At 46.0% G+C, this 13,485-nt stretch overlaps 1 protein-coding gene across 2 annotated transcripts in view; it reads left to right on the top strand.

Moving 5' to 3' along the window:
* Positions 1-13,485, top strand: part of TMEM132C (transmembrane protein 132C) — a 167,858-nt gene that overhangs the window by 89,153 nt on the left and 65,220 nt on the right. For both annotated transcript variants that reach the window (XM_015643919.3, XM_015643920.3), the window contains exon 3: positions 10,411-10,557. In XM_015643919.3, coding sequence (XP_015499405.1) covers positions 10,411-10,557 — 147 coding nt within the window. The remainder of the gene's footprint in view (positions 1-10,410; positions 10,558-13,485) is intronic.

Genomic DNA, 13,485 nt, shown 5'->3' with positions numbered 1-13,485 from the left:
GAATGTTCTCCCTGTGCTCAGGTTAAAGCATTTCCCTGGGAATGTTCTCCCTGTGCTCAGGTTAAAGCATTTCCCTGGGAATGTTCTCCCTGTGCCAGGGGCAGTGTTGGGAGAAGCTGCAGCAGCTCTTGGGGAGAGCCAGGCCTTTGCTGCTGCTGGAGCCTGTGCAGCCCTGGATCAGGTGCTTGTGTTGGGCCCTGTCATTTGCTATTTAGCTTCAGCCAGTTTCTGCTGCATCAAGCTGAAACAAAATGATTTTCATCCCTGCAGTTAGTTGCTGGCTGGAGCTGGATGAATTGAAATGACTTTTGGGGAGAGTCATCGAGGGGGAAAGAAGAGACTCCCTGGGAGATGATAAAGGCAATGTGACTCTGGAATCCTCGCAAAGAGGGAACCAGTGAACACAACGAGAGTTCCAGATCTATCGATCTGTTTATCTTGTAGGTGTTTTATGTTGGTTTAGGTATATCATGACCTTAATATCTGCATCCAGGAAGAAGCTGTTGCCTGTGGCTTTCACTGACAGCTGGTTTTCTTTTGATACATCCCAGAATCGTCCTGCTGATTCCTGCAATATGTCAAAGGAGCTCAGCAGCTTGTTGCCCTCTCAAGACTTCACTCTGTTCACTGTGGCTTCAAGAGTCCTCCATTCTCTTGAAGTACAAGCACAGACTCAAAAAAAGAATTTAAAAAAGAGTCCTTAAAATGTGCTGTTGCAATAGCTGATGATAACCCAGAGCTGCTGCTCTTGGTTGTGTCCAGCAGTGTTGTTGAGATAATATTGATGATCCAAATGGGGCTGGCAAATCAAACATCTAAAACCTGGTCCAGAAAGCTTGTGGTTTCCCATGTGCTGACATCTGCCCCTCGCTCCTAAGGCAGCCCCATCTCCATGAGAATCCTTTCAGAATCCCCAAGGCAAACAGTGCCTTGTTTACAAAAGTGTCAAGTCATGCACTCATTTTGGTTGCAGCTTTTTCCCTTTCTCTCTTGCTCATTTCTCTAGAAAGAACCCTTTCTTTGATAGGCTGTAGTTAGTAAAGGTAAAGCCCAGCAGCTTTTGAAGAATTTATTAATGATTAGAGAAGTTTATCTGTCTCTCTTCTCAGTCACTTTCAGGGGAAAAAAAAAAGACAAATTCCAGAAAAAGCTGCAGGAGGATGAGAGGAGTTCTGTGCAGTAGTTAAACTCCCTGAGCCACATCCCATCCGTGGTTTTTTTGTGTTGCTTTCTCCTGCTGAGCTGCAGGAGTTCCCATCCCAGATCTGTCCCTGAATACACAAACTACCAGCAACTGCCTCAGGGCAGGAGGATTTGGGCTTTTGCCGGATAAACTCAAAGCATGAAAGAGCCCAATTTGGAGGCTGTAGCACAGATCAGTGCCAGCATTTTCTAGATTAAGACTCAATTCTGTGATAAAAGCTATCGGTTCTGTCTGCTCCACCCCCCAGCCCGTCTTTGTAGCGTTGCTGCCACGCTCCTGCAGCACAAGGTGTGCTGGTTCTGCCACAAAATCCACATTAGCTGTGTTCACGTGCCATAAAGTGACCATCAGCAAGTGTGAGGGTTGTGATGAGCAGAGGAAGAACCGGGTTTGGGAGTGGTGGTCCAAGGGCTGTGGAGGAGCCACGTGGCCATAATTCCTGCTCTGCAGTTGTCTGAGCTATCTGAGTTATCTTTCTGCCTTGTCCATCACAGTTTGGGCACTCAGCTGGCCAAAAAGTTGCCCCTGGTTGGTGCTGCTCAGTGCTTCAGAGGGAGGTGATGCCTGAAGCTTTGGCTTTCATATTTTCCAGATTCTGTACTGGTACCTAACTCTGAACTTCACATGGAATGTCAGCAAGTTCTCCTCACAGCTCAGGCACACACAACAATCCTTTTCCAGCCCAGAACCAAGGGCACTGCTGCAGCTTCAGCCCCAAAAGCAGCAGAGAATTGAGGAGAGCAATCTGGGACTGCATCACCTGCAGCTGGAACTGGACAATTCACCCCAAAATGGAAATGGACCAAAAATGATAAAAAACTCCTGACCCAGGGCCCATCTTCTGTCCACCTTGGGTCCATCCTGGGTGCAGCCACAGCCAGGCTCCTGCACTGCCCAAGGTGCATCCTTGGAAGGGCTTTTAATAAATCCCCACTTTATTCCTTTAGCTGTGTCCAGCCTCTGCTCCAGGAGCCCCTCGAGGCAGAGGGAGGGCAGGCAGGAGTGGGTTGGGGCACAGGTTGGTGCAGAGCCTGCACAACCCTGTGGGCTGCAGGTAAAACCTCCACCCTTCAATCAGTGTAAATCAGACTGATTAATTTACAAATGAGACAGAGCTGCATCCTGGGGCTCTCTTCAGCTGCTTGGACAGGAACCTAGCATGGGTGCATTTGGAACAACTACTTGAGTGAAAGCTCCTCTCTTCCTCACTGCTTTAAGGACATTTGGCCCTTTCTCCTTCCAGCAGCTGATCTCAGCAAAATAATTTCCCAAAGGGAAGAAGGAAACACAACCCTTGTAGCTCCATGGCTGATGGCAAAACTGCATTCAGAGCAGCCTCTGGAGGGGGAGTGAGGGTGGGATTAAAAACACAAAGGGACTGCATGGGAAGATTACTTCAGAAAGTCACTTGGGGTCTAAGTAATAATTCTAATAACCACTGCAAACAGTAAGTATTTTCCTCAGCACTGCTATTGCTCTGCCAGCTGGGGGAATGTCACAAATGTGCAGCTTAGAGATTTTTTTTGGTAATAATAGAAACTGGATGTAGTAGGGAAATATAATCTCAAAGCATTTACTTATCTAAAAAGTGTCTCTGCTCCTATAAAATAGATCCATGAGCTTGTATTTAGCATGTGCAGCTGAATCTGTGCTCTGGATTCACCCTAGTAGGATTTTTATTTACACAACAGCCATCTCTGTCTCTCCTGCCTCTCTCAGCAGGCATGTTTTGGTGTGAGAAAGATTACTCCAGCTCTCTTTGTGACAGCAAAGCAGACAGCCTGGTCTCCTGTGTCTCCCCATGTGATGAATTCATAAATGAGTGTTCACCCAGATACTGATCCCACAGCAAAGACTTTGCAGGGATTTTACCTGGATGTGATTATGCATCAACTTCTTTCACTCTGTGCAGAGTTCCTGAGATGGATCTGTCACTTGTACCCATTGGTTTGTTTGAGTTTCAAATTAGAAAAGAGCTTTGCTACTCATCCAGCCTTGAAGGAAATGGAGAACTGCAAACTCAGGCTGTGCCCATGTCAGCTGAGGTCAAGCATCTCAAGTGCTTGGGATGAGGAGAACAGAGGCTTTAAAGCACTGCTGCAAACACCTCTCAGGCACTGCAAGACCTTGGTCTTCTCTGTAATTCCCTTGCATTTCCTGTGAAAACAGATTTTTTGCTGATTCCATGAGTAAAAGGTAATAGTGAAAAGAGGGCTAAACATATTGGCCAATCCCCTGTCTCAAATGAGATGTGGTAATGTACTCAGCAAAGCTGCTGGTTAATGTGTACATTGTAAATTCCGAGAGGGAGAGGGTTCTGTGCCATCCTGGGACAGCGTTTATCTCCAGGGGTCTCCATCCTTCCTACCAGGAATGGGGCTTTCTGCTCTGAGATGTCAGTCTCAGGTGTTGGAAGAGGAAAATTAGGGATTCATGCTCTTGAAAACACTTATCCTTCTGCTTTTAGTTTTGCCTCTTCCTCATTTCTAAATAACTGTGAGGATTCATTGCCAATGGCTCTGGGAGCTGAGGCTTAAACATCCATAAATATCTAACCCTGTACCCTGTTACTTCATGTAAAACTGTGGGATTTGGCAGCAACCTCTACATCCAGAGGAATTCCTGGGGCTGTGGGTTGGGGAGTGGAGAAGGGAGGGAAGGCGTGTGTTGAACTGGAGCTGTTTGGTGCAGGACTTTGCTTTCTCCTGCCTTGTTGCTGCTCTGATCATTTGAGCTCAGTATCGGTGGTTCTGCCACCTAAGTGGCCCCAGAAAAGCAATTGTCCAAGGCAGAGAGGGCAAGGAGAGCTTGTGCCAGCATTGCAGGAGCTGCCTGAAGCTGTGAGCCTGCTCCAGGTGTGGGTGCTGCCTTGAGCAGTGGCTGTGAGTGGATGTGAGAGCCCCTGGGGCAGCAGGAGCTGCAGTGGATGTTTCTCTGGAGCAGCAGGAGTTGAGCTGAAGGCAGCAGCAGCTCAGTGCCAGCTGCTGGGAATGTCAGGGGTGTGCAGTGTTTATCTTTGCTGGAGGCAGGACGTTAGCAGGTTGTAAATTCACATTGGGTTTCCTCGAAGCTTGGAAGACAAATCCAGATTATTTGTGTTGTGTTGTGCAGCTCCATCCTGCTTTTACTTAGAGATTCTTTTGGATTGCCCCCCCTGCCTTTCCTAATCCCTTAGCTAGTGCTATTAAAATTCAGGGCTGGAGAAAGCAGTTTTGTCAGAGATCTGCTCTTCTGAGATTCAGTGACTGTCTGTGCCTTGAGCAGGGTTATCCAAACTTCACAGAAAGCACCTCTTTTTGCTTTTCTTCTAAAACTCAATAAGGGGATAGCTGACTCTTCAAGAGGACTGGTAATGGTAACAAAGAGTTAACCACAGCTGTCAGCCCAAAACCCAAAGAACCCCATCCTTGGAACATCCCAAAATACATTGGATTTCTTTTCTGGAAAGAAAAAAGTCTAAAATACAGCTGTCAGCATCCACCTCGTGCCTTGGAGCTGAGCTCTCCAAATCTTCCTAAGGGATATGAAGCACCTATTCCTGTTGAAATAGAAGAGAGCTGATTTTCCAAGGAAATCAGGGAGTTTCAGTTATGTAAGAAACACCACAGAAGATCAGTTCTTGAGCTATTTTATCTCTCAGGACTCCTCACTGTGGGGAGAATCTGTATGATTTTGATGGACATGAAAGTCACCAAAATACACAGTTTTGGGGAAGCTGAATTTAGGCCAATTTGCCAGACCAAGGAGTTTCAGAAATACTGAAATCTGCCTCAGCTGCTCCCTATATTCGAGAAGATTAAGCATTCTGATTTGGAGATCCTTAAAGGGTTTTAATACTTCATTTTCAAAGTGAAATATTTCCATTTGTTTTGTTTTGACATGTTATTTTTTTCCGAAGTCATTTCAAATAGAACAACATTGTGGTCTATTGGAAGTGAAAGGAAAATTGTAAGGAGCGAAGAACAAGAACTGCATACCTAGAGTTTAGCTGTTTTGACATTTTAAAGGCTGATTTCTCTTTTTCTACAAAAGTGGTTTCCTGAAGGCTTTTTCTGGATACACCATGAGAGACAAATGCCTGAAGGAGAGAGGATGCTGTGAGCAGCAAGGTCTTTGCTTTTACTGATTCTTGCACGGATGGCCCTTTGGAGCAACTTCTGAGTTCAGTTTCAAATCTGAAATGCTGCTACTAGCAGTAATTTATTACCTAATCCATTTAGTACCTAAATTCTGCACTTGAGGAGGGCTCTCTTTCCCAGCTTAGATGGGCTGGTGGCTTATAAATGAAAATTTCTGTAGGAAGGAGGTGGCCACAGAGAGCACTGGTGGCATCTGCGTGCTGGAGTGGGCTGGATCAGACAGGGACCCTGTGTGGAGCCCAGCAGGAAGCTGGAGCTGATACCTGATCCCCAAACTCCCTAAGCTGAGCCACAGCTACTCCATCACACTTACTCTGGCTGTGTGTTTTGCAGATTAAAGGATCACATATGAAAGGCTGACACAGCTAACCAGGTCATCTTCTGGCTTCTCAGCTTTTAATGAGTAATGCTTTGCAGGCAGATGTTTGTCCTGTTCCTTCAGAGCTGCAGTGAGATCTAGCAACTCATTTCATACAGAAAGATGAAAGGAAAAATATTTACTTAATGAAACAAATCTTCCTTAATTGCTGTGGTCAGTCTCTTGCCTGGGTTTTATGGGTTCCTGCAGCTGGCTTTAATCTCCTGATGTACTCTGGGAACAAAGGAGGAGAGGAGTGAACGTAAATCATGGCAGGAAGAAGCTGAAATTTTTCTGGCAGAACTCAAAAGTTTTGAGACTTCTTGTACCGTGCAGTCCGGCAGCAAGCCAGCAGGAGAGCTTCCCTGGGCTTCAGGAGAGGCACCAAGGGAATTTCTTACAGCACGACCTTTACAGCCAGAGAAGTCAAGGGCTTGCAGGAGAGGATTAGCAGAGAGTATCGAGAAGCAGCGAGGCTCAGGAGAAGACTGACCAAAAGGGGTCAGCATTTGTTCAGCTGAAACTGCAGCCTGGCAGGGTAAGGAGCCGGGATTTACTGCGGAGCAGGAGCAGGAGCAGGAGCATCCTCTGGGGAGCTCTGCACAGTGCCCAGAGCCGGAGCTGTGGCTGGAGCCCTGCTCGGACCATGGCCAGCCTAACAGCAAACAGCTCCGAGGCTGGGCAGCTGTTCCAGACACCCTGGGGCTCCCTGAGCACAGCAGCTGAGTGTTGGTGTAGCTGGCTGTTCTCTGGAGCAGCCCTGTGGTCAGGGTGCTGGGCAGACCTTGGAGCACAGTGTGCCTGGGTGAGCAGTCCCTGTGCTGGGCACATCCCTGCTCTGCTCCAGCCACACTCCTGCCCTTCCCCTGCCCTTCCCCTGCCCTTCCCCTGCCCTTCCCCTGCCCTTCCCCTGCCCTTCCCCTGCCCTGTGCACTGCTGCTGCCAGCTCGGTGTCCCTGGGGCTCAGAGCCTTCCTCTGAGGCTGCCTGTCCCCAGCACAGCACATCAGACACGGCAGCTCCGCCTGGACCTGTGTTCTGAGCAGGAATCCCTCTGCAATGAGAGCAGAGATGCTCTCTAACATCAGCACACATCAGCACAATCCTGCATGGGAAGAACTGGTGGCAGCACTGGGCACTCTGTCCTCTCTAGCACCGCTGCAGGTAGCAGAACCCTTCCATGGCCATGCAGTTCCACGAGATTAAAACTTCAATTGGAGTAGGAAGCTGTAATTTGAGCTCCGTAAATCATAAGTCCCATCTCCAGCTCTGGCTGTTGCTGATTCAATTGCCTTTTGGTTGCTGTCTTTAATAGCTGTACAATATTATATCTAAATACTGCTGACATTTCTTGTAATTTGAGGATAGTGGGATGGAAGAATTAGATTTTCATCTGCAGTTGATCAGAATGCATTAATTAGAAGCATCATTTCTAGATTTGATGTGTAAGGAAGGTGAGGCACTAAATGGAAATCTTTGTGTATAACTGAAAGCTTCGAGTTGCAAATGAAATATTTGCTTGGAAATTGTACATTTGCTGTGTGACTGTGTGAGTAAATAAATGCTTTTACTTGGTCTCGACACGAATTAAGTCATGATTCCTAGGTAAGCTGCTGGAGACTCTCTGTAATGTCTTTGAGATGCTGCTTGCTCTGCATGCCAGCAGAATCTTTTAATTCTCCATTTGAGAGATTTAAAGAGAGACAGTTATTTTGAGACAAAGCTGAGGCACAGATTTCCTGTGCTATGCATTAATAACCTGAGAAGTTGAAGCAAGAAAATCTCCCAGCGTTGTGGCTGCCATGTGTTGAGAGGGAGGGAGCGAGGGCTGGAGCTGACCTGTGCTGTGCTGTTCTCAAGGATGGGCTGTGTTCCATCCTGCCATTCCAGCTTTGCTTTTAGCAGGAGAACAAAAGCTGTGCTGAACTTCCAGCACACACACACACAGCACCCTCACAGGAGCGAGCTGCTGCCCCTAGATTCTGTGATATTTGGTTTTGGGTGATCCAGTGGCACTCCCAGGAGATTGTTGGCAATAACGTTGGAGGGGAGGGTTTTGCTCTGGTGAAGTCCAGGCTGACAAGGTGTGGCTGGTGGATGCTCACAGAGCTCTGTGTGAGGATCTACTCTAAAGCAAAAAGGGAAAGAACTTCCCAAGTGCAGTGGGGAGCCCCACATGGAGGGAACCCGAAGTATTTCAGCTGTTTGTCCTCTCTATTATTGTCACCCTACCCACCAACCCTAAGTAAACACAGTAAATTTATAAATACTGTGAGGTAAATACAGGAGACTGTCAGGTCATTTGGCCTCCAGGTCCTCTGTCTTGGGGTTGAAGTGCTATAACTTACAAATTTTTATGTACAAATTTGGCACTATTGATTAAAAAAAATGAATATTTAATCACAAACATCCAACAAGGTCAACAAATCTTTGGTAAGTAATTAAATAGACTTTTCCTTGATAGCACTCAAACACCAAGTAAATAAAAATCAGAGTGAAAACATTTGTAGTGTATGTGTACAGACTGCATTTGGAATTGTGTGGGGCTCAGTTCCTTCTGACTTAATTCTGATTCATTCATTGACCTTGTTATGTAAAACTCAATGCCCTTTTTAGAGGGAGAGTTGCAAATTGTGCTTCTGCATATTTATTTCGGAAGTTCAATCTTCTGGGTGTTCATACCCTAATTCCAGTCCTAAGTGCAATCACAACATTGATTTTTCTCACTAAACGTAACCTACTTTACCCTGGGATGGAATTTTTTTTTTAATGGGTTTTATATAATGGCATATGTGAAAACCACTCAACTTAATGCCCCATCCTGTAGTTAATTAACAAAATGGCATTGCAGCCGTGGTGTGGTCCTCTGGCAGTGTATCTGACCACTAACCCTGGCCATCCACAATGCCCATCCTAATTAGCAGGAGCCCAGGTATCGACTGTGTCGAGCTCCATGGTGGAAAGAGCAATTTGCAGCTGCTGACAGAGCTGTAATTCTGCTGAAAATCCAAACACCACTCATTTTGAGCAATGTTTTGTCATTTCAGAGCCTGTCTCAAGGAACAGCTGAACAAAGTATAAACGATGAGTTTTTACTTCTCTCCAGTTGCTAAATTGCAGTGTCCTAAAATACATCCAAACATCTCCTAAAATACAGATTGCTGTAGAAATACTGCTGGATTTACACAGCTTCAAGATTGGCAAGATCTTATAAACACTGAAACATTTATTTATTGTTCATTTATTTGAACTGTAATATACTGGAGAACTTAATGGGACTTAAAGCTTTAATGAACCTTCAGGAATGAATTTGATTCTTCCTTTGCCTTCCTGCTTTTGCTTGAGTAATTCAGCTGAAGGCATGAGAGATTCATCAGGCTATTTTTACAAGAGCAGGACAGGATTCTGTAGAGCTCCACGGTGTTTCATGTTACAAATGAGAGAATTAATCATTTATGCTTTTATACTGAGAAAAAAACTCCAATTTTTCTTCTTCAATACCTTAAATTAATTGTGTTTTGTTGAAAAACTGCAAGAAGACAGGTACTCTCAGTCACTCCTAACGACAGCTTTTGAGTGTTTTATTGGCTGAAGATGCAAAAAACAGGTTTTTAAAGAATCTTAGGGGCCAAGTCCTCATAAATGTCAGGAAGATAGCAATGTCTTGCTAGATGGTGATTTCTGCTCAGTAACTAACATTTTGTGTTGCATGAATATTTTAGAAAGCTGTGATTTTAAGTTCAGCCTCTGTGCTGTGGTGAAGCCAGTCCCTGCTGGGAGAGGCTGTGGTGAGCTGTGGTGTTCACTGGAGTCAGCTGAGGATGAGGCCAAACTGCTCCCAGGGCTGGGCACTCCTCAGTGCCATCCTCCTCCCTCCTCATCCTCTTGTGCCTCACTCTTCAGGAGAGCAGTGTCACTCCTCATCTTCATTCCTGGTGCTTGGTGACAGAGCTGAGCATCAGCAGTTCAACACTCTGCACCCAAACACCAGCTTTGCTGGGAATTCATGGTACAAATGCTCTTTAATTAGCAAGTGGTCTGTAATTAGCCTTCCACGCAGTTGTTGCTGATGTTATTAGCATCGCTAGATAAATACAGGTAACTTTTCCACAGGGTGTAACAGCTGAGAGTGGCAGAAATCTGTGTCCTGTAAGAACATCTCTGGGTTACAAAGTCTTGTCTTAATCAACAGCTGTATTCTCTCCAGGCTGGAGATTTCAAACAGGACTTTCCTTGGCAATCTGCAGGAAAGAGGAGATTGTCAGGCAGAGGAACAACAACCTGTCCACTGATATCCAGAGGAATATCATCTGGAATAAAACTGGGTTATTAAAAAGCCTCCAGTGGAGCATTCCTCTGTGCAGTGACAAGGCACAATTTTGCCTTGATACAGACAAACATTCCAGAGTGTTGGGACAGGCTTCTTTTGATAAAAAATACTGCCTGAATAAAGAACCTTGAGTGCAGGTTTTCCTACAGGTTCAGTGTGACTCCTAACTCCAGCCTGCTGTTGACAGAACATAAAAAGGCCCTGTCCAAAAAGCGTGATGTGGCCATAGCTCTGCATTCATGGTCTCCTGTTTACTGCTGGGTTAGAATACATCTGATACCTTCAAACTGCTCTGCTGACATCCCCACAACTGAGCTGCATCCAAACATCCCAGTCCTGAATGAGGCTTGTAAACCTTTCCCAATTGCTGTTTCCAACAGGGCAAAGGTGAAGAAGGGTGTGAACATTCTCGGTGCAAGGACAAGTGACCCCCGGCAGTGGGACGTGAAACAAGAGGTGGGCAATGGTGGCAAGCACTCGACCACTACAGTTATTTGTCAGAGGATAGCCCCAAGTTCAAGGAACAGGTATGAAACCTCATCTTCTCGGCACATTAAACTCATTTATGTCCATCATACCATTCAGGGCTTGAAAGAGTTGAGGCTCACATTAGCACTGCTCACAGCTATTAAACCTGTAGCCTGGAAATCTGGAGACACGTTAACTGTGGTACCATCTGCTGATCTATAACGGGTGATAAAACTCATCAGTTCAAAGAAATAATTAATACAAGAGACCTGCATTGGGGCTGGGGGGTGGTGTCATTTTGGCAGCAATATGAATAGTCTTAATTTCAAAGGGTTTTACTGGAGCTTTAATTTTTTTGGTTTGATAGTTTTGACCTTGTTTCTCTGAACATATCACAGCCTCTGTGGCTGGTTCATGGAGCAAGCAGTGAATTCTTCCACAGTGAGCCACTGCACAGGGTAATGCAAACCTCCCAGTGTGTAAGACAGGAGAATCCCCTTTGGAAAAGAGTGGATTCTTCCAGAACTGCAGGTTCCTTTGGCCTGCTGGGTGACAGTGTGAGGCAGAGCCCAGTGGGGAGCACTGGGATGAACTGGGCTGCCACTGCTGCCTCCCTCCCTCTTTGCTGTGTTTTTGGGGACTTGGCTGAGCAAAAAAGCAGGGCTGTCCCCATAATTAGGATTGTCTTCCATGGCACACAGGAAAGTTGTGTATTTGCAGTGGAAATTAGCTCTTCCCAGGTATCACACTGAACTCTCAGGATGCTGCTGTACATTAATCCATGCAGAGAGCTTCCCACTGCACAGATCCAACACTTGGCCAGCTCCAGGATTATTGTTAGCCACAAACTGGGCTCATTGGGGAGCAACATGAAATCTGTGGTGGGTGCTGGGTGGATTATTGCTTTGCACTACACCTTCAGGCACAGAGAACCTGAGCAGGTTTTAACTTCTGTTTTCTGTGCCCAAATATTGGACATGTGTAGAAATTCCTCTTGCCATGAGAATCTCACAGAAGCTGAGATTCTCAATCAATGTATTTCTCCTGGTGACTGATCTCCTCCCCCTGTCTTTATCTCAACCCTGAGTCTTTCATTCTATTTTTTTCTCCCTGTCCAGCTGAGGAGGGGAGAGATGGAGCTGCTTTAGCAGTCACCTGGCATCCAACCAGGGTCAACCTACCTCAGGACTGGTAAAGGGAAAAGAAAAATGCAACATTTGAGGCTGCCAGGAGTAAAAACTAAACCAGTTTGAAAGGGGGGACAAAGCTTTAGAACAGCATGTAGCTCTGAGCAGATTTGCAACTGCAGAACTATAATAGTCAGGTTATCAAACCCCAAATTAAATCTTCACAATCCAATTTGCATGAAGTCTAATTAACCCATAAAAATATTTTTGGCACTAATTATGCAAATAAAACTCAATGTTTTAATTAATGCCTCTCATTTGTGCATGTAAATAGTTGCTGTCTTCTGAAAGCGTGATGAGCCTTGGTTTGAGTGAAATGTTTGTGTACAACCCAGGGAAGAGCTGGGTAGGAAACCTGAGGGAAAGCACTCTCTGTAGTGGGCATTTCTGAGTTTCTGAGTGTCACTTGGAGCCCTCTGCATGGAGCACAAATACTCTGTTAAGCTCATTTAATTTGGTGGAGAATTGTGAGTCCCCAGTGGGAGTTTTCTGTTCAGGCTGGTTGAGCCCTGTGGGTTGTGCAGGGGATGGGGCAGTGTGGCTGTGAGCTGCAGGGCTGTGCTTCCAGCACCAGCACTGCCTCATCCTGCCTGCAGCAAACTCAGCTCAGAATAATGCTGGTTAATTCGTGTTGTAGGAGTTTTCCACTGTGTTTGCTCAGGAATCTCCCTGCTGCACCACAGAGAACCACTGCACTCTTTCCCCTTCATACCCCAGGAGACAAGTGCCCAGACTCAAGAAAAATACTGATTTTTGTTTCCAGCTTTTCCTTTCTTGCACATTCCTCTGTCATTAGTGCATGGATATAATTAGACTGTAAGCACTTTGAAAGAAGCAATTTGATTCTGGATGCAACAGCAGCTAATACACCTTTCACATGATATAAATAATAGAACACAAGAGATATTTGAGATACATCACATCAGTAATTGTTTACCATTACCTTTTGAGAATTTAAGTGGGTCATGCTTCTTTACTTTTTAAAGAAATACTTTGTGGTGCAAAAGCCAGGAGCCAGAGCTTAGCTTAAAATTACTCAAAAAGGCTTTGCAACTATGGCAAGTAACTACAAACAGCTTGAAATCAGCAATGTTTGTGTGCCTCATAATGCAATTTCTGCTGAGATTCAAGTAGCTATTGATGAGGGTAACAACAGTGTTGATTAGTGAAAACAAGGCTTAGACAACTGCTTGGTTGCTTGTTTTCCTTTGTTGTTTCTGCTTCTGGAGGTTTGATGTGTGTGCTTGGGGTAGACAAAAGTATATTTGTGGTTACTGCTGGAACCAGTTCCATCTCTCAGCATTGCCTCTGCTTCCAGCCTAAGGCTGGTGTGGTTGATTCTGGAGGTGCCACACTCGGTGCAGGAGCCCCGGGTTTTTGGGTAGTTTATTCTGGATTGCCACAAGGCAGAGCAAGGGGTGTTTGTGGTGTTTGTTTGAATATAGCAAATTCAGTACAGCAGCCTCCACCTGCTGGCTTGCTGCCGGCTGTGAGGATGAGGAAGGCAGGTGAAGGCAGGAGCAAGGAGGGTACGGGGAATTTCTTAGGCTGGCTTCTCTGCCAAAGCACCAGAGCATCCTAAACTGAGCGTCAGGAGCTCAGAACTGAGTCTGAGCCAGGCCTAACTCCTCTTGCTGCTGCAGCCCGGGGGTGTCCTGGAGCAGGGAGCCCTCAGCCGGCTCTGGGGCTGCTGTCCCTGATCCTGGAGTCACCCAGAGCTGTGGGGATCTGTCATTTGGGGCACAGAGTCACCCAGAGCTGTGGGGATCAGGGTCTGTGGGGCACAGAGTCACCCAGAGC

This window comes from Parus major, chromosome 15 (genome assembly GCF_001522545.3).
Source record: "Parus major isolate Abel chromosome 15, Parus_major1.1, whole genome shotgun sequence".
Classification (NCBI taxonomy): domain Eukaryota; kingdom Metazoa; phylum Chordata; class Aves; order Passeriformes; family Paridae; genus Parus; species Parus major.
The sequence above is the reverse complement of the archived record's forward strand: the minus strand, read 5'-3'. Positions and strand labels throughout refer to the sequence as shown.